The sequence below is a fragment of the Manduca sexta genome, chromosome 7, assembly GCF_014839805.1.
Source record: "Manduca sexta isolate Smith_Timp_Sample1 chromosome 7, JHU_Msex_v1.0, whole genome shotgun sequence".
Taxonomy (NCBI): Eukaryota; Metazoa; Arthropoda; class Insecta; order Lepidoptera; family Sphingidae; genus Manduca; species Manduca sexta.
The window spans coordinates 2,003,006-2,024,318 of NC_051121.1; the positions used below are offsets into that span (position 1 = coordinate 2,003,006).

The 21,313-nt window shown below is 46.3% G+C and overlaps 2 protein-coding genes across 6 annotated transcripts in view; both read right to left on the bottom strand.

Annotated features, from left to right (window-relative positions):
• Positions 1-2,187: 2,187 nt before the first annotated feature.
• LOC115455568 lies at positions 2,188-5,471 on the bottom strand. Its single transcript, XM_030184203.2, has 5 exons — positions 5,106-5,471; positions 4,685-4,754; positions 4,153-4,258; positions 3,707-3,913; positions 2,188-2,638 (listed from the first exon to the last, which is right to left on the bottom strand). Exons 1-5 carry the CDS (start codon positions 5,165-5,167, stop codon positions 2,427-2,429), a joined length of 657 nt encoding a protein of 218 aa, XP_030040063.1. The 5' UTR covers positions 5,168-5,471; the 3' UTR covers positions 2,188-2,426.
• A 4,325-nt stretch (positions 5,472-9,796) lies between these two features.
• Positions 9,797-21,313, bottom strand: part of LOC115455563 (putative oxidoreductase GLYR1 homolog) — a 92,242-nt gene continuing 80,725 nt past the window's right edge. The window contains exons 9-12 of one of the 5 annotated variants that reach the window (XM_037447708.1): positions 20,148-20,291; positions 19,049-19,172; positions 17,265-17,444; positions 9,797-10,796 (exon numbers count right to left, since the gene is read on the bottom strand). In XM_037447708.1, coding sequence (XP_037303605.1) covers positions 10,597-10,796; positions 17,265-17,444; positions 19,049-19,172; positions 20,148-20,291 — 648 coding nt within the window. In that variant the 3' untranslated portion in view covers positions 9,797-10,596. Of the gene's footprint in view, positions 10,797-16,489; positions 17,038-17,264; positions 17,445-19,045; positions 19,173-20,147; positions 20,292-21,313 lie in introns of those variants that run through there. The other 4 variants (XM_030184188.2, XM_037447706.1, XM_037447705.1 and 1 more) reach the window with 4 other exon arrangements.

Here is a 21,313-nt window from a genome sequence, read left to right on the forward strand (position 1 = left end):
AAATATCATTTGAGTTGTTGTTTATATCTGTTTCTATAGCTACGACCTTAAGATGCTGACTAATTTGACAGCGTTTCAGCTGATATTGCTCATGAGTGCGAAATTGCATTATATCTATGAATACAACCCTAAGACAATTGGAAACTATCGTCTATATATAATTTAAAAGCTGCCACATTGCATAATGTCCAGTAACACATTATGTATGCAACATATTAATTCTAAAATTAAATATAATTGAAAACAAGTGTAAACAAGTCCAATCTGTCGAGGTGTGAACGTCTCGTCCGTCCACACTCGCGGGCGCGCTATAATCCGCCACTCATTATAACTACACTACGAAATATTAAAACACACCATTCATATTTATTCTTGGCTCTTTGAACATTTTATTTTGGTTATTTATAAAAATTAACGCAATTTCAACAGTTTGTTTTTGGAATAAAAATTACCTCTTGTTAGCTTCCTTATGTCTCGCCAGCTGGGTTTAATCTATACTATTATATAAAGCTGAAGAGTTTGTTTGTTTGTTTGTTTGTTTGTTTGTTTGAACGCGCTAATCTCAGGAACTACCGGTCCAAACTGAAAAATTCTTTTTGCGTTGGATAGCCCTATGTTCGTGGAGTGCTATAGGCTATATATCATCACGCTATACCTAATAGGAGCGGAGCAGTAATGCCTAATCTCAGGAACTACCGGTCCGAACTGAAAAATTATTTTTGCGTTGGATAGCCCTTTGTTCGTGGAGTGCTATAGGCTATATATCATCACGCTATACCCAATAGGAGCGGAGCAGTAATGGTTAATCTCAGGAACTACCGGTCCAAACTGAAAAATTCTTTTTGCGTTGGATAGCCCTATGTTCGTGGAGTGCTATAGACTATATATCATCACGCTATACCCAATAGGAGCGGAGCAGTAATGCCTAATCTCAGGAACTACCGGTCCGAACTGAAAAATTATTTTTGCGTTGGATAGCCCTTTGTTCGTGGAGTGCTATAGGCTATATATCATCACGCTATACCCAATAGGAGCGGAGCAGTAATGGTTAATCTCAGGAACTACCGGTCCAAACTGAAAAATTATTTTTGCGTTGGATAGCCCTATGTTCGTGGAGTGCTATAGACTATATATCATCACGCTATACCCAATAGGAGCGGAGCAGTAATGCCTAATCTCAGGAACTACCGGTCCGAACTGAAAAAATCTTTTTGCGTTGGATAGCCCTTTGTTCGTGGAGTGCTATAGGCTATATATCATCACGCTATACCCAATAGGAGCGGAGCAGTAATGGTTAATCTCAGGAACTACCGGTCCAAACTGAATTTTTTTTTGCGTTGGATAGCCTTTTGTTCGTGAAGTGCTATAGGCTATATATCATCACGCTATACCCAATAGGAGCAGAGCAGTAATGGCTAATCTCAGGAACTACCGGTCCAAACTGAAAAATTCATTTTGTATTGGATAGCCCTTTGTTCGTGAAGTGCTATAGGCTATATATCATCACGCTATGACCAATAGGAGCAGAGCAGTAATGGCTAATCTCAGAAACTAGGAGTTTGAACTGAATAATTCTTTTTGTGTTGGATAGCCCTTTGTTCCTGGAATGCTATAGGCTATATATATCATCACGCTATGCCCAATAGGAGCGGAGCAGTAATCGCTAATCTCAGGAACTACCGGTTCGAACTGAAAAAATATTTTTGTGTTGGATAGCCCTTTGTTCCTGGAGTGCTATAGGTTATATATCGTCACGCTATGACCAATAGGAGCGGAGCAGTAATGAAACATGATGCAAAAACGGGGACAATTTATTAGTTTTGAGAGCTTCTGTTGCGTGCGCTGCGTAAACGGTTAAAGTTATGCAACAATAATGTATGACGGGATTGTTCCTCTTAAAAAGTTCTACAAAATTATATCATAAAACAAAGTCCCCCGCTGCATCGGTCTGCCCGAACGTGTTAAACTCAAAAACTACCCAACGTATTAGGATAAAATTTGGTATGGAGACAGTTTGAGACCCTGGGAAGAACATAGGCTCCCGGGAAAATATATAGCGTGACTTTTATAACGGAAAACTTTAGCCCGAAAAACTTTATAACGCGGGCGGAGCCGCGGGCAAAAGCTAGTGTTTTTATATGTACGAAGAAGGTTACAAATAAAAAAAAGAATCTAATATTTTATTCACATTATTTAATTTCAAAACAAAAGCAGTAAAAAACGGCAATAAAAGACCCATGAAAAATTATTCAAAAAATTTATACATTCGGCAGGTTTCGCACGTCCGCCGCATTATAATACCTACTATCCAGGTTACTATAAATTCATAGCTTGCTATAGATGTGCTTGCTGCACAATATTGGCATCCTGTGCATCTACAGCTCTTTTTATGTGAAATATCTTAATTACTATAGCATTTGCAGAATTCAAAACAATCGTTCGCTTGCGAATGGTATTCCGTCGAGTTCTGGTTGCCTGATACCTTCGGGCGGCAGGCCCCAGCGCGGCCGGCAGCCGTTGTGTGCGTAGTACCGCGGGATGCGATCGTCACGGATCAGTTCGTACGCCAGGCGGGCTATGCTCTCCTGGTACTCACTTATCCCCGTCCTATACAAACAGGGGCGGACGTAGCCTAAAACTGTGGGACAGGAAACAAATTTAGGAGCAGTGTGGGGGCACAAGGTACGTAACACAATTAATTTTAAATTAGGAAAAAAAATATAATAAATAGATATGAAAACAGTTTCGTCATAAGGACCTAGTAAAAATTCAAATGAATGCAAATCGCACCTTTAGAATGTATTTTACAGCCTAACATAAAAAAAATAACTATGAATGATAAGAACTAGATCTGCAAAGTGAACGGCATAGATTAATCCGAATTTCGTCGAAGCTCAACCAATATATAAACTCTACCATCGACTATTAATTATAGAAAATCAGATTTTTTACTAAAATGGACATGATTTATTGAAAATGAAAATTGTACGTATTGTGTTTCTCTAATGTCTTTATAAGATCCCTTTAAAGTTCTACTTTATTCCATAACGCTGTTATGAACTATTGAATAACGATATCTTGCATTGTTCACATTATTGGCATTCTCCCGTGCCTTGTAATCAGCCGTCTTTAGTTTTCGTCCGCATTTCACAACACTTACCTCAAAATGCGTCACGTCCGATCAGTGGGCGTAAACAACAATATAATATCATCATTCACTCAAAACATATCGATTAACAATACAATGAAAACAAATGTTTCAATTATGTTCCAAGAACAGTACAAACGATTACGTAAGAGTTTTGAAAAACTATTTTTGACTGCCTTATCCTTTCCTAGATTTCCTTTTAATTAAAACTCGTAAAAAAATCCAATAGGGTATTCTTTTTCACAAAGATATGAGCAGAATATGTCCATTAAGTGCCATTCTAAAATTTTACCGTTTTTTTTCTTAAGTTGTTTTATCGAGATGAAATGATCACTTCAATTTCCTTTGCCGAGATGAAGAGTTGCGAGCCGCGTGACTACTATTGTAAAAACATGACCAACAAAAGTTTATGTAGAGTGAAGAAACTAACTTTAAAGCAGCCAAAAAGGTTAGGATTATCGATGTAAATTACATAAATAAATTGTACTGAAACACTATAGAAATCAGGTCTAAAGTCTATTGTAATAATGCTAAAGGAAATATATTGGGAGTGCTAACTTCTCAGATGCGTGGGCAGCGGCTCCAAAGTTGGTTTGTCCATGTCTCCCTCGTAGATCTCGCGCGCCACCTTCATCAGCTCGGTGTCCTTCATGGCGAGCTTTGCAGCCTGTGGCGGGGGAGCTTCCTCTTGCTCAACCTTCTCACTCTTCGACACGCATGGCCTCTTCTTCTTTTCGCGCGGTTTGAATGGACGGGTTTTGAATTCTGTATATTTTGGTTTGGAATTAAGTTATTACAAATTCATTACAAGGAAATCCTAACGTTACAAAAATATGATAAATATCGTGACGACGCAGCTCTCAATTAGACAAAATTGTTTCACACCGATGTATGAAGCGTTAAACAGTGATTTTGTACCATTGTTTAATAAAGTACTACCATCTTTTTAATACTATCATAATTATTGATATGTTTAAAATTCTGTGTTTTTAAATACAATAAACCTGGCGATAAATGAGCACAGTAGTCGTTGTAGTAAGTTGACTGTCCGCGCAGGCTTCTCATCGTACTCTTTATGAAAGCTTCTATCTCCTCGTCCGTCCATGCTTTCTGGAAAAAAAGAACAATTGTTAAAGTACATAAGGAATCCGAATGAAAATGCACTTACTAACAGGTTTGAAAACATGTTAAATTATAATTATTTATTCGATATTTGATACTTTAGACAAGATTTTATGTGTTTTTTAAAATAACTCAGTGGCAGGTGTGTGAAGTAGGTAAGGAAGTTGGCGGTGTGATTGATACCCCCGTGCCTCAGAAGCGCCTAAAGCCGTCGGTCCTGCGCCTGATCTCTCTCCGGTCATGTCGGATCGCCGTCTCAGCGGACTATGAGAGTGAAGGAACAGAGAGTGCACCTGTACACACACACACCTATGCACTATATCCCGCGTACTTGGCTGATCTACGTTGATATTGGCCGCCGTGGCTAAAATTCGGCTAGGTAGGAATCAATCAATCAATATCAAGAATACTTACGTCCTCTGTTCCCACTTTTGGATCCAACCATTTTCCTTCTAATTTCGCCCACCTGTTCTCTGGCCGACACCTAAAAGTTAATAATGACTTAACTGCGTGCAGCGTCATATGGCTCGATGAATAAAGGTATTAGACACCTTGGAACCACATATCATTTTACTCAAGAATGGTTAAATTAATTAAGTACCAACTTGTCTTAAGAATATTCCTGTATTAACTACAACGCAGCCCCCATTTCGCTGACATCTGTGCATAAGTGGTGATCATTTTACAACATTAAATCTTCGTTCCTCTAATGTCATCGCATTAATAGAACTATGAACATGTTTCCTAGTGCATGTTATGCTTCGTCATACCTAGTTCAGTGTAACCTGCAAGAGGATAAGTTCGGCGAACTCCACAAATATAACCTAATACTCACATCTTAGTTTTCCTGATGGGATGTTGGCGAAATTCATCGAAATATTCCGTTAAAAACGACATCGTTCACACTTTAAAATTTACGGTTTCTTTTAATTTATAGCCCGAAAAATTATGCGTAAAATTCCATAATAAACGACCGCATGTAAATAAATGTAGATAATCAAATATTTTTTACTTGTTTATAGGTTTGTTTATGACGTTTGTTTGTGGTTAGTTCAGGTTAACGTTGTGGACTGAGCTTATATTTTTTTCTTTCAAACTTTCTTTCATAATGATGATCAATTTATCGCAGTTTCGCGTGTCATTCGGTCGCGGTTTTTTTCCAGGCGTCGTAAACATTTTATTTCCCTACCGTAACTTTATTGCTCGCGGTTAAATGAAACGTCAGAAATCACAACAAAATATCCAATGCAGCAATGATATAAAAAGGTCGCATTAAAGGTTAATGCTCGCTTTAAGTCTTAGTGTTATGGAAAATACGAATAATAGAAGTATGCATTGTTAATTAGTCTATGCATATCCAGGTCAATTACGTCCGAATTCGGTGATAAGAGTACAAACTTGATTTCTTGATAGTATCTTTATAGAATGCGGTCATGTACAACTCATTCAATAAAATGAATATGCGATGGCTACCAGACGAAGTCAATTCCTCAGCAACAATTCAAAGATAAATCACCAATTGACTGACTTTTTGAATCACATATTTTATTCAGACAGGTAGGTACAAACAGAAATAGTAACACCAGACTGATTCCACCACATCAATATAAACCAAGACCTTTACTACTCTCAGCCAAGAAAATAAATACATACGCAATAATGTTTATCTACGTTCATTTGAATTAATTTACTTAAATTACCAGCACCAAATAGATGTATACAAAATGCAAATACATAGATATAAATAGACTTTTCCTTCATTGATTATGGTTTCATGTACAGCAGTAGAAAACTGATTCAAAAAAATATGCCCAAAATTATTTCCTAATAACAAAGCGTGCTAAGATTATAACTGTTTAATGTCTGTGATTAATAATTACCTTGCAAAATGATTGTCAAATTCAGCTCAGCAATATTTGGTAACATATCAAATGTTGTCGTCCCCTGCAGCGGTTTCCTGCGACCTTTGCATCGCAGCTGCCGTGCCGCGCGGGCCGCCGCCGCCGCAGTTCGCGAGCGTGACCGCGACTCATAAATCAACCAATCGTCGTATTTTTAGACTTACACTTTGTCGTAAACTTGTATCTGGTTTTTGAAGGTTATACGAATGAAAATATTCTGCAATCAACACAAACCTATTTACTGTTTAATAGGCAAGTGTGTAGCAATGAAATAAGTAGACAATAATATAATGAATTAAATGTCGACTTTTTAGAAACTGAGGCAGTTCGCAGTAAGTGTAAGTAACTTACTTACTTTAGCTATGATAAAACTTTTTTAGAAGACTACCATTTGTGTTTAGCGAATATTTGTATTCGTCAATACGTAAATCCAATATTTGTTACATCATGAATGAGACGAATCTAGTCCGCCCGAGAGCCCGGCTGGTACTGATGTGTCCAACCTCGCCATTTACTCTCACTCAGGCTCACCGCAACTTTCCGCGGTCCCCGTCGCTTGCACGTCCAAGCGACCTGTTTCGCCTGACCCCAGCGAATCCCAGTCTAGGGCCGCGACGTCGGACCCCGACGAGGACGGCTTCACGACCATAAGGAGCGGGGAAAGGAAGAAGTAGCGGAGCTCGAACGCCCCTGCTGCTCCGCGGCCTCCAAACCCCCACCTCGACGAAGTCGTCGCCACCAACGCAATCCCAACCCTAGAGGCCTAAAAAGCCACCGAGGGTTAATATGCAGCTCCCCGAAGGTTTACCCTTCAAACACTCTTTGATGCGCTGACCAACGAGCGCATCAACATTCCCACCAATTCGTGAAACAGTAGCCACAAACTACTGTCCCTCCAGCCCGGGTCTATCAACGACCACCGGGCGCTAACCAAGTTTTTAGATAGCAAAGGCTAATATTACTATACTTTCGCGCTCCCGGACGGGCGCCGTTACAGGTATGTCATCCGAGGCATACCTACACAAATGTCGACCAAGGTCCAACAAGGCCTCCAGGCCCCTTGGCCTAGAAATGCCCTTGCATTTCAGCCCTAGTGGTGCACCGGGTGCCCCGTCAACCCCGCGCGTCACGACCAGGCACTCAATATGAGATGGTCCTGGTAGTTCTAGGTTCCCCAGATGACGTCAAGTCATTGCACGAGATCCGCGATATCTCGGGTCTCGGCGGCTTCACCGTCGAAACACCTCATAAGAAAAATCAGGTAGGGCAGTGTCACAACTGCTAAAAATTCGGCCACAATTCGCGTGGCTGTCGCCTTCCCGCCAGGTGCGTCAAGTGCCTCGGCGAGCACGGCACGTCTGAGTGCCCGCGTTCCAAAGATAGGTCCTAGTGTACGGAGCCGCCTTCGTACACAAATTGCCGGCAATCCGGCCATCCGGCCAATTACCGGAGGTGCCCACGGGCACCCAAGTACAGGTCTCAATTTAGGGCTCTAAGAGCCAACCAGGCCCCTCAGGCCGAGAAGTTCGTTTTGGCCTCTGCCCCGGTGCGTAATCCGTGGTTTCCCACCGCGGTACGCGCCGACTCGCTTTCTGAGGCCCAGGGCGGTGATTCTCCCGGAGAATCTCCCGCCACCCCGGCCACTACAGCCCCCTCATCAGTTGCGGCCCCAGGTTCCTGCTCCCGTCCCAACGCCCTCGACCTTCAAGGCTACCTCTTCCAAGGTAGCCCAGTCGAAAGCTCCCGCTCCCACTCCCAAACTTCAGGTGGCGGCGATTCCGGGATCTAATGGCACGGCTTCCTCACCACAATTCGCCTTCTCTCTGGCTTCTCCAGAGATCATCCAACTGCACGCCATGGTTCACGACCGCGCGTGTAGAATGAGGGCTCTGGGACATTCGGATCCCGTCCTTCTTACCGAAATCTACAACATCCAGCAACGCCTCTTCCAGCTTACGCTGAAATCCATTTTCTCTCCGTAATGGCCTCACCAAACGGAAATTCCCCTTCGCGGACCAAGCCCCGCTCCCTCAGAATGGGCTTTTTCAACCTGAACGTTATTAGCACTCGTAACGAACGTGTGTCTCAACGTGCATTCCCTGCAAGTGTTACATGAGTTAGACTCAGACCACAGACCTGTGATCCTCTAGGCCCCAAAAACGGTCCCTCAGACACAGGTCTTGACGAACAGGTGAAGATGTCGGCGAATTGGCGCCTCTTGAGCCCCAAGCTCGCAAGATTCCGCCCATCATAGCGACTCGCCAGGAAACGACCGGCGCGTTTCGGCGCGACGCAGAATTTGACGATAATGACTAATTGAATTAATATCGATATAACTAAATATCGATAATTTACCAAAGAGTAATTTAATGGTGTCCTAATAATAATTCTGTTATTAGGAGAATGCATTAAGGATAGAAAAAACACAGATTTAATACTTAAAATAGAAGAAGCTTTTATTTAAGTTATTTTAACGGTCTATTGGTCCTATATTACATAGCTAAAACACAATTGCCGAACACAATAACCGCAACTAATTTATGATTTAATACTTAATTCTACTTAACAATGTTTGATCAGGTTAGTGCATTTAGATCTTACAAAAAATATAACATTTATGCCTGTTACCAATCACCTTTCCATACCTTAAGGTGATAGCTTAAGGTCCATTTTCATACATTTTGTTTCACCTTTAATCTGGGTAACTAAACAAGTATTGACAAGTAAAGAATTTAAATTCACGTCTAGTTAGTGATTAGTTCTCGCAGTTGAAAACGTAAAATAATTAACATGCATGGATATTTCGGCCTTTAAAATTTCGTCGTATTAAATTTTAAAGGCCGAAATATCCATGCATGTTAATTATTGTTACGTTTTTCTTCAACTGCGAGAACTAATCACTAACTAGACGTGAATTTAAATTCTTTACTTGTAAATACTTGTTTAGTTACCCAGATTAAAGGTGAAACAAAATGTATGAAAATGGACCTTAAGCTATCACCTTAAGAGGACACCTGTAGGTGAACAATGAACATATGAAACGCGTGTCGACGCAGCGCCAGTATGGGAAATGTCTCAACGCTCAGCAGTTAGGTGACCCTTAAAGAAGGAAGTAGACTGGAAGGCAGGCATTACTCTCCTTACAATAAGATTTAAAATAAGGTCAATTACTTAGAACACCAATTATGCTATAATTAAGTTACAATATACGAAACAATGCTATGAACGATACAGTACAATGATGTGCAATATAATTCATGTTCTATATTATTTTCCATCTCATGCACACTTTTTTATGTCGTATTTAATTATTTTGCTTTAGAAAGTAATTTTGAAGAGCTTATAGATATTTTTCTACTTCTAAAACCAGGTTTCCAGTTCATATTAAATGTATTATACCACACTTAACGTAGTTTAGAGTAGAACAAATCAAAATGTTATAAATATTGAGAATTTTTTGTCTGAATTTATTATGAAGGTTATATTAGTGCACGAATGTATTTCGATATATTATGTCTTATATAATGGTTATTGAAATAGCTAATATTATCATATAGTTTATGTGTTTTGGCCTCATTAGTGGTAAAAACGTAGTTACGTTACAAACTGCTTATAAAGATTTTTAAACAATACGGTTTTCATTCATACTATTTCCGAATCTCCTTACAAACAAGATAATAGTTTATTTTACAAAAATGACAATAATTATTTGCTATTAATTAGCTCGAATTCTACGTTCTTATATGTGGTAAAATTATATAAATATTTGTTATTTAAAATGTCTTACTAGAAAGAAGACATTATTTATCCGTGACGTCACATTTTCCTTTGCAATATAAACTCTAATGAGGCACAATATTTTACAGATTTGATTAACAAATATTGTTAAATTAACATATTAATTTTATAATTAAAGTATGTTTGTTAATATGCGATACGTTAGGTAGTCCGCCCCGACACCATGAAGGCTGCAGTCTTCGAAACGTCGGGAGAAAATAATAATATAAATTACCGCGATAAAATTCGTAGATTTATTTCATAACACATGTTAACAAACATACTTTACCTGTAAAATATGTTTACCACAATAAAATTTTACAACAGTACATTATAATTGTCATACTTGTACAGTATATACACAATTTTAAAAGATAATTGATTCCGAGGGTATAAATGTTACAGATTAACATATTTAATGTAGAATACATGTCTGTTTGTTCTAAAAACTACTTCATTTAACACCGCTAAAGCACACAACCAAAAATCTACAAAATAAATACACGGAACATAAGGTTAATCAATCGACACGTTAAAAGAAAACAAACGTATGTGTAAAAGATTTTATTTGGATCTATAATTATATTACATTATGATTAAAATGTCACTCGCACTTTGTGACGTATCGTTCATGGCATAGGGTTCAGATCAGAACCTCGCGCGGATGTAGACGGCGGCGACGTCGTGGTTGGCGTAGCCGAGGCGCTTGGCGTGCTTGAAGATCTCGTTGGTGGTGGCCGTCAGCGGCAGCGACTGCTCCAGCGCGTCGCCCAGCCCCAGCGCCAGCTTCAGGTCCTTCTGCATGTGGGTCAGCGGCTGGTGCGTCGAGTACGACGACTCGATCATCGCTGTGGAATGCAATCTTACTCATTATTCATCATTCCTATTTAATAACGATTTTAGTTAGTAATAAACTACAATTTGTCCTCCTGTCGCGTTGTTAAAATAACACATTATTTTTTTAAGCAACTGTTGGTACAATTAATCCCAAATTTCTTGAACATCTATATGTTATGTATGTATATGAATCTAATTTTTTTTTGTCTCTTGTGCTGCAGTGCGGCTCGCATAGCTTTAGCGATATAAAGCGCATGATATCGACAATAGAAAACATGTAATTATTTCACGCGCGTCATTGTATCTACTACAAAAAGTTTAAAAATAACTACACTCAATACAATAAACTGATTAAATTCATAATATATATTTATAAAGCCAACACGTTTACTGTTCTTTCTGAGACCAATTCCAATTGGTCATAAGTGGGATAAAATATACTTTTCCCAGTACGTCGAGCAGGTCGGCCTGGTCGAGTCGATGAGTGAGTGGCACTGACCTCGTCCCTTGAGTATGAGGTGCGGGCTGGCGAGTGGCGTGAGCGCGAGTACGTCGAGCAGGTCGGCCTGGTCGAGTCGATGAGTGAGTGGCACTGACCTCGTCCCTTGAGTATGAGGTGCGGGCTGGCGAGTGGCGTGAGCGCGAGTACGTCGAGCAGGTCGGCCTGGTCGAGTCGATGAGTGAGTGGCACTGACCTCGTCCCTTGAGTATGAGGTGCGGGCTGGCGAGTGGCGTGAGCGCGAGTACGTCGAGCAGGTCGGCCTGGTCGAGTCGATGAGTGAGTGGCACTGACCTCGTCCCTTGAGTATGAGGTGCGGGCTGGCGAGTGGCGTGAGCGCGAGTACGTCGAGCAGGTCGGCCTGGTCGAGTCGATGAGTGAGTGGCACTGACCTCGTCCCTTGAGTATGAGGTGCGGGCTGGCGAGTGGCGTGAGCGCGAGTACGTCGAGCAGGTCGGCCTGGTCGAGTCGATGAGTGAGTGGCACTGACCTCGTCCCTTGAGTATGAGGTGCGGGCTGGCGAGTGGCGTGAGCGCGAGTACGTCGAGCAGGTCGGCCTGGTCGAGTCGATGAGTGAGTGGCACTGACCTCGTCCCTTGAGTATGAGGTGCGGGCTGGCGAGTGGCGTGAGCGCGAGTACGTCGAGCAGGTCGGCCTGGTCGAGTCGATGAGTGAGTGGCACTGACCTCGTCCCTTGAGTATGAGGTGCGGGCTGGCGAGTGGCGTGAGCGCGAGTTCGTCGAGCAGGTCGGCCTGGTCGAGTCGATGAGTGAGTGGCACTGACCTCGTCCCTTGAGTATGAGGTGCGGGCTGGCGAGTGGCGTGAGCGCGAGTTCGTCGAGCAGGTCGGCCTGGTCGAGTCGATGAGTGAGTGGCACTGACCTCGTCCCTTGAGTATGAGGTGCGGGCTGGCGAGTGGCGTGAGCGCGAGTACGTCGAGCAGGTCGGCCTGGTCGAGTCGATGAGTGAGTGGCACTGACCTCGTCCCTTGAGTATGAGGTGCGGGCTGGCGAGTGGCGTGAGCGCGAGTACGTCGAGCAGGTCGGCCTGGTCGAGTCGATGAGTGAGTGGCACTGACCTCGTCCCTTGAGTATGAGGTGCGGGCTGGCGAGTGGCGTGAGCGCGAGTACGTCGAGCAGGTCGGCCTGGTCGAGTCGATGAGTGAGTGGCACTGACCTCGTCCCTTGAGTATGAGGTGCGGGCTGGCGAGTGGCGTGAGCGCGAGTACGTCGAGCAGGTCGGCCTGGTCGAGTCGATGAGTGAGTGGCACTGACCTCGTCCCTTGAGTATGAGGTGCGAGCTGGCGAGTGGCGTGAGCGCGAGTACGTCGAGCAGGTCGGCCTGGTCGAGTCGATGAGTGAGTGGCACTGACCTCGTCCCTTGAGTATGAGGTGCGGGCTGGCGAGTGGCGTGAGCGCGAGTACGTCGAGCAGGTCGGCCTGGTCGAGTCGATGAGTGAGTGGCACTGACCTCGTCCCTTGAGTATGAGGTGCGGGCTGGCGAGTGGCGTGAGCGCGAGTACGTCGAGCAGGTCGGCCTGGTCGAGTCGATGAGTGAGTGGCACTGACCTCGTCCCTTGAGTATGAGGTGCGGGCTGGCGAGTGGCGTGAGCGCGAGTTCGTCGAGCAGGTCGGCCTGGTCGAGTCGATGAGTGAGTGGCACTGACCTCGTCCCTTGAGTATGAGGTGCGGGCTGGCGAGTGGCGTGAGCGCGAGTACGTCGAGCAGGTCGGCCTGGTCGAGTCGATGAGTGAGTGGCACTGACCTCGTCCCTTGAGTATGAGGTGCGGGCTAGCGAGTGGCGTGAGCGCGAGTACGTCGAGCAGGTCGGCCTGGTCGAGTCGATGAGTGAGTGGCACTGACCTCGTCCCTTGAGTATGAGGTGCGGGCTGGCGAGTGGCGTGAGCGCGAGTTCGTCGAGCAGGTCGGCCTGGTCGAGTCGATGAGTGAGTGGCACTGACCTCGTCCCTTGAGTATGAGGTGCGGGCTGGCGAGTGGCGTGAGCGCGAGTACGTCGAGCAGGTCGGCCTGGTCGAGTCGATGAGTGAGTGGCACTGACCTCGTCCCTTGAGTATGAGGTGCGGGCTGGCGAGTGGCGTGAGCGCGAGTACGTCGAGCAGGTCGGCCTGGTCGAGTCGATGAGTGAGTGGCACTGACCTCGTCCCTTGAGTATGAGGTGCGGGCTGGCGAGTGGCGTGAGCGCGAGTACGTCGAGCAGGTCGGCCTGGTCGAGTCGATGAGTGAGTGGCACTGACCTCGTCCCTTGAGTATGAGGTGCGGGCTGGCGAGTGGCGTGAGCGCGAGTACGTCGAGCAGGTCGGCCTGGTCGAGTCGATGAGTGAGTGGCACTGACCTCGTCCCTTGAGTATGAGGTGCGGGCTGGCGAGTGGCGTGAGCGCGAGTACGTCGAGCAGGTCGGCCTGGTCGAGTCGATGAGTGAGTGGCACTGACCTCGTCCCTTGAGTATGAGGTGCGGGCTGGCGAGTGGCGTGAGCGCGAGTTCGTCGAGCAGGTCGGCCTGGTCGAGTCGATGAGTGAGTGGCACTGACCTCGTCCCTTGAGTATGAGGTGCGGGCTGGCGAGTGGCGTGAGCGCGAGTACGTCGAGCAGGTCGGCCTGGTCGAGTCGATGAGTGAGTGGCACTGACCTCGTCCCTTGAGTATGAGGTGCGGGCTAGCGAGTGGCGTGAGCGCGAGTACGTCGAGCAGGTCGGCCTGGTCGAGTCGATGAGTGAGTGGCACTGACCTCGTCCCTTGAGTATGAGGTGCGGGCTGGCGAGTGGCGTGAGCGCGAGTACGTCGAGCAGGTCGGCCTGGTCGAGTCGATGAGTGAGTGGCACTGACCTCGTCCCTTGAGTATGAGGTGCGGGCTGGCGAGTGGCGTGAGCGCGAGTACGTCGAGCAGGTCGGCCTGGTCGAGTCGATGAGTGAGTGGCACTGACCTCGTCCCTTGAGTATGAGGTGCGGGCTGGCGAGTGGCGTGAGCGCGAGTACGTCGAGCAGGTCGGCCTGGTCGAGTCGATGAGTGAGTGGCACTGACCTCGTCCCTTGAGTATGAGGTGCGGGCTGGCGAGTGGCGTGAGCGCGAGTACGTCGAGCAGGTCGGCCTGGTCGAGTCGATGAGTGAGTGGCACTGACCTCGTCCCTTGAGTATGAGGTGCGGGCTGGCGAGTGGCGTGAGCGCGAGTTCGTCGAGCAGGTCGGCCTGGTCGAGTCGATGAGTGAGTGGCACTGACCTCGTCCCTTGAGTATGAGGTGCGGGCTGGCGAGTGGCGTGAGCGCGAGTACGTCGAGCAGGTCGGCCTGGTCGAGTCGATGAGTGAGTGGCACTGACCTCGTCCCTTGAGTATGAGGTGCGGGCTAGCGAGTGGCGTGAGCGCGAGTACGTCGAGCAGGTCGGCCTGGTCGAGTCGATGAGTGAGTGGCACTGACCTCGTCCCTTGAGTATGAGGTGCGGGCTGGCGAGTGGCGTGAGCGCGAGTTCGTCGAGCAGGTCGGCCTGGTCGAGTCGATGAGTGAGTGGCACTGACCTCGTCCCTTGAGTATGAGGTGCGGGCTGGCGAGTGGCGTGAGCGCGAGTACGTCGAGCAGGTCGGCCTGGTCGAGTCGATGAGTGAGTGGCACTGACCTCGTCCCTTGAGTATGAGGTGCGGGCTGGCGAGTGGCGTGAGCGCGAGTACGTCGAGCAGGTCGGCCTGGTCGAGTCGATGAGTGAGTGGCACTGACCTCGTCCCTTGAGTATGAGGTGCGGGCTGGCGAGTGGCGTGAGCGCGAGTACGTCGAGCAGGTCGGCCTGGTCGAGTCGATGAGTGAGTGGCACTGACCTCGTCCCTTGAGTATGAGGTGCGGGCTGGCGAGTGGCGTGAGCGCGAGTACGTCGAGCAGGTCGGCCTGGTCGAGTCGATGAGTGAGTGGCACTGACCTCGTCCCTTGAGTATGAGGTGCGGGCTGGCGAGTGGCGTGAGCGCGAGTACGTCGAGCAGGTCGGCCTGGTCGAGTCGATGAGTGAGTGGCACTGACCTCGTCCCTTGAGTATGAGGTGCGGGCTGGCGAGTGGCGTGAGCGCGAGTACGTCGAGCAGGTCGGCCTGGTCGAGTCGATGAGTGAGTGGCACTGACCTCGTCCCTTGAGTATGAGGTGCGGGCTGGCGAGTGGCGTGAGCGCGAGTTCGTCGAGCAGGTCGGCCTGGTCGAGTCGATGAGTGAGTGGCACTGACCTCGTCCCTTGAGTATGAGGTGCGGGCTGGCGAGTGGCGTGAGCGCGAGTTCGTCGAGCAGGTCGGCCTGGTCGAGTCGATGAGTGAGTGGCACTGACCTCGTCCCTTGAGTATGAGGTGCGGGCTGGCGAGTGGCGTGAGCGCGAGTACGTCGAGCAGGTCGGCCTGGTCGAGTCGATGAGTGAGTGGCACTGACCTCGTCCCTTGAGTATGAGGTGCGGGCTAGCGAGTGGCGTGAGCGCGAGTACGTCGAGCAGGTCGGCCTGGTCGAGTCGATGAGTGAGTGGCACTGACCTCGTCCCTTGAGTATGAGGTGCGGGCTGGCGAGTGGCGTGAGCGCGAGTACGTCGAGCAGGTCGGCCTGGTCGAGTCGATGAGTGAGTGGCACTGACCTCGTCCCTTGAGTATGAGGTGCGGGCTGGCGAGTGGCGTGAGCGCGAGTACGTCGAGCAGGTCGGCCTGGTCGAGTCGATGAGTGAGTGGCACTGACCTCGTCCCTTGAGTATGAGGTGCGGGCTGGCGAGTGGCGTGAGCGCGAGTACGTCGAGCAGGTCGGCCTGGTCGAGTCGATGAGTGAGTGGCACTGACCTCGTCCCTTGAGTATGAGGTGCGGGCTGGCGAGTGGCGTGAGCGCGAGTACGTCGAGCAGGTCGGCCTGGTCGAGTCGATGAGTGAGTGGCACTGACCTCGTCCCTTGAGTATGAGGTGCGGGCTGGCGAGTGGCGTGAGCGCGAGTTCGTCGAGCAGGTCGGCCTGGTCGAGTCGATGAGTGAGTGGCACTGACCTCGTCCCTTGAGTATGAGGTGCGGGCTGGCGAGTGGGCGTGAGCGCGAGTACGTCGAGCAGGTCGGCCTGGTCGAGTCGATGAGTGAGTGGCACTGACCTCGTCCCTTGAGTATGAGGTGCGGGCTGGCGAGTGGCGTGAGCGCGAGTACGTCGAGCAGGTCGGCCTGGTCGAGTCGATGAGTGAGTGGCACTGACCTCGTCCCTTGAGTATGAGGTGCGGGCTGGCGAGTGGCGTGAGCGCGAGTTCGTCGAGCAGGTCGGCCTGGTCGAGTCGATGAGTGAGTGGCACTGACCTCGTCCCTTGAGTATGAGGTGCGGGCTGGCGAGTGGCGTGAGCGCGAGTACGTCGAGCAGGTCGGCCTGGTCGAGTCGATGAGTGAGTGGCACTGACCTCGTCCCTTGAGTATGAGGTGCGGGCTAGCGAGTGGCGTGAGCGCGAGTACGTCGAGCAGGTCGGCCTGGTCGAGTCGATGAGTGAGTGGCACTGACCTCGTCCCTTGAGTATGAGGTGCGGGCTGGCGAGTGGCGTGAGCGCGGAGTTCGTCGAGCAGGTCGGCCTGGTCGAGTCGATGAGTGAGTGGCACTGACCTCGTCCCTTGAGTATGAGGTGCGGGCTGGCGAGTGGCGTGAGCGCGAGTTCGTCGAGCAGGTCGGCCTGGTCGAGTCGATGAGTGAGTGGCACTGACCTCGTCCCTTGAGTATGAGGTGCGGGCTGGCGAGTGGCGTGAGCGCGAGTACGTCGAGCAGGTCGGCCTGGTCGAGTCGATGAGTGAGTGGCACTGACCTCGTCCCTTGAGTATGAGGTGCGGGCTGGCGAGTGGCGTGAGCGCGAGTTCGTCGAGCAGGTCGGCCTGGTCGAGTCGATGAGTGAGTGGCACTGACCTCGTCCCTTGAGTATGAGGTGCGGGCTGGCGAGTGGCGTGAGCGCGAGTTCGTCGAGCAGGTCGGCCTGGTCGAGTCGATGAGTGAGTGGCACTGACCTCGTCCCTTGAGTATGAGGTGCGGGCTGGCGAGTGGCGTGAGCGCGAGTACGTCGAGCAGGTCGGCCTGGTTGAGTCCGGCGCGGTCGGCGAGCGCGAGTCCCTCGGCCAGCGCCGCGAGCGACACGCCGCCCACCACCTGCAGCACCGAGTTCATCTTCGACGCGTTGCCGATGTCACCTGCCACACACGGTACATAAGGTGAATTACCTTACTCTTTAGCGGACCATTACTAGCGATCCCTCACAATAATTATATTGAATAAAGCTTGCCGGATCTATGCTTTTAACCGATAGACAATTAATATTTATGACCTTGAGTCACAAAATAGGACGGCTAACAAGGAACTTCATGATTACATCTTTAGTATAGATTCTAAGACAAGATAAGCAATTTTATCCAAATACTTAAAACCTGTAACGGAAGCTCAGCCTAAAATTTGGCTTAGAATTAATCACAAGGTCATTAATAAACTAGCGAAAAGCATTCTAAATGCCAACATTTTCTTTCCCAATGTTTTATATTTCTGGCAAGACAACATTAAATATTAATTAACATAAGTTTTTTTTTTGTATAATATCAATATTTTAATGATGTGACTTTTTATTATAAAAAACAAGATTACACAGTACACACACGATATTATAATATAAAGTAAATGAGTAAATAACCCCCATGCATCTGATGGTAAGACTAAGAGAAGTGGGGTCCTAATAGTGTGTCAACTGAGGAGAGATATTTACTACAGAGGCTAGTTACTCTAACCAGTTATATGGGCTACTGTGGGCGGTTTTTCACGGATGTTGCTATCCGGGCAAATACAAATATCCTACCACCAGCATTAAATTAACAATTAAACAATCTTCATGTTTAGACCTGTAAAAAAACATTGAAACGAAACACAGACACACATCCATTCACTATTCGACCTACATGTGCATTCCATAAATACATCATACTGTACTAAATACGTGTAAAAAAATATATCATGCAAAAGACGCTCAGATTTGATCGTTGACATTTAAAACGTAAAAAAAGCCGTGCTAAAATAAATACTTAAAAAAAATATAATAAGTTCTAACTAATCATGCCAAAATTATTTTAAATAAAAAAAAAACTAATCATTCAAATAATGAAAAAAAAAACTGTGACGAATGTCCAAACACGTGTCTCGTGCGCATCATGCTCTATTTGTAAAACATAACCAGAAGTAACACACAGAAGTGATCAACTATATTTTAATAAGAAAAAAACTAAGATGAATTCAATAACCCAAGAAATAAAAATCAATAAATACAAAACTGCTACAAATATCGTGTGTTGCAGATAGGGGATATAACTATAATAATATCAGCCCTGTATTATATACTATATAATAGGGGATATAGGGAGGAAAATTTCAACTTCACAAATAGTGAATTCAAGTCTTCTTTAGTAACAAGTAGACAATGATACGTCTTGTTATTAGTTATTATTGTTACCCCTATTCTGCAACACCCTGTATGCTTATATTACATTTTATTCTTTCCTACAATAATACCATACAGTTCTATAAATCGGCATGCTTAAAATGGCACTGTTCAAATCCTTTACGAATAAACGTGTCTTACAACAGCTCGGTCGATAAACGTATTTTCTTCACAAAAATTTCCCAAAAAGCATACATCAAACTGCCACGTGTACCGTTCAAAGCCTACGTATTTGGACAGCGTGCATCAGTGTGTGCGAGCAAATGTCAACGGCCAACGTTCCTCGCGCCGGCAAAAGGACAAGCAGACTACTACCAAGGTAAAAGGAGTTCTTGCTCATCGCCTTGAAGCACGACTGGCAGTCGTCGAACAGCGTGCGGTCGCCGGCCGCCAGGATTATCAGAGTACCCTCTTCCGCTTGCGTTTTTGATCCTTGGATCTGAAAAGGAATTATGTTTTATTATTTTTTTTATACCAATGCATAGATGAGCTTGACGCTCTCCTGAGAGTAGGCTAACCTTTATTCTTTAGACGTATCGATTTCTGGAAACCATTCCTCGTTAAATAGCACTCATAATAAAACTAGGATATAAAAGCCGCAAAGGATTCGATAGCCGTATTGAATTAACAATACATGCAGATTATTTTTTAGCTAATTGGGTGTTCGAGATCACAAATTCTATATGCACGCTATAATATGTCATCTGTCAATATTATTTAGGTGTACTTTTAATTATTTTCTTTGTGTATCATATCCCGCAGACTACGTCGGGGGATTAACCTGCATATGGAATACTGGAATCTCCTGGCTTAGCAACTGCAGGGCCCTGGAGGAAAGTTGGGAGGGGATATCTGAGGCAGGAAATGTGGGGCAAGGACAAGGAACCTTCATAGAATAAGAGAAGTGGAGATGGTCAGGAAATGTAGGCGAGCCTTCGTACACACTGGACTGTGTGCCTAGGGCCGGGACAAAATATGGTGTGGAGACCGCGCATAAAAGTTCGGTCAGGGGGGAAGTTTTAATTATTAACCGCAGTAACGTGGGCTGACGACTTGAAAAAGGCGGCGGGTAACGCATGGGTACGGGCCACTCAAAACCAGGATTGGTTTGGTTGGTGGTTGGCGCTCATTTGAACCCTACGTTTAGCAATAGATGACAATAGACTAATAGACCAGATATTTTTAATATACGGACACGCTAAAATGATACCCTGCATCGGTTGGTAAGGGTCGAGTGTCGACTAACGAAAGATGATTACGTCTCTCCAGTCGCCACATTTAAGGCATCCTATTTGAAACTGGACATACACAGACTGATACTGGAACACGACACACTTATATGAACTACTATACCGGTTTATCCGGTTATTAATACAAATATCCTACCACCAGCACAAAAACTAATTCCACGTACCTGAGCTTCAAGATACCGTCCTCCCTTCCCGCTGATGGCCTCGACGATGTCGTGAGATGTGTCCGCGTCGATGGATGTCATCTCAACGTACCCCTTCGATTCCAGCGAGGGACAGTGCAGCACGCCGCAGTTGCCGAACACCATCTGAAATATATATCACAAGGTATTAGTATCATTACGATTGGAAATTAAATCGATGATCTGTTCTAGGTGATGCCTTTTTACGTCTGGTGAAGAGATAGATATTCGCGAATGGGTTTATAATATTTTTTTAATTACATAGTAACTAGTAAGTTAATTTATGTTTTGTTTTTTTTTGTTTTGACTTCTTATATGTATATGACTTTTATTTATGTTATTGATATTTTTATTGAGTGACGCTCCATTGCTCGCGTCGAACACGGACATTATATAAAGTTTCACGCCACGTAATTACGCCAGCTATAATATCAAACATGAGCACGACACAACAGCACAGACCTTTACAAAAAAAAATGCAATACCGGGGAACCTACCCAGGCAGACGAACAGCAGTACACACTTACAATACAGAACGGAATATAATGCAATAAAATGATATTCTTAACTATATTATACAGAATAGTCGCTATGAACATTCCTGCAAACGGGACTTAGAGTTGTGACCACTCGGTGAATTCTTCACCTCACCTCACCGGGGGATGCTACACATCAGGAGGTCCATTTGTTCATTTGCCTACTACGTTAAGAAAAAAGTTCTTTTAAATTTCTTATACTATATAAATAAAATCAGAGGTCATTCTACAAATATATATCACAGACCACATAAATCCACGACATATCAATGTAATAATACCATAGAACGTTCTCGTCGTGACAAAGATTATAATAGTAAAGGTCAGTGTGGATTTGAACTCGGGCTCCCGCGGCGCGACCTTTGAGCCACATCAACGCTCGACATAAAACATAATCGACCTATAAATGTGACACAGGAACATGCCTCCATGGGCTTTATTGGGAGATTTAAGTCATAACGTATATAACAGTATATAAACTTATATAAGACCAGCTTTTGCTTGCGTATCCGAAAGAATAGGTTTTCCCGAGATAAAAAGTAGCTCATATTCTTCTCAGGGTTTTAAACTATCTTCATAGCAAAATTTATCGAAATCGGTTCAGTGGTTCAA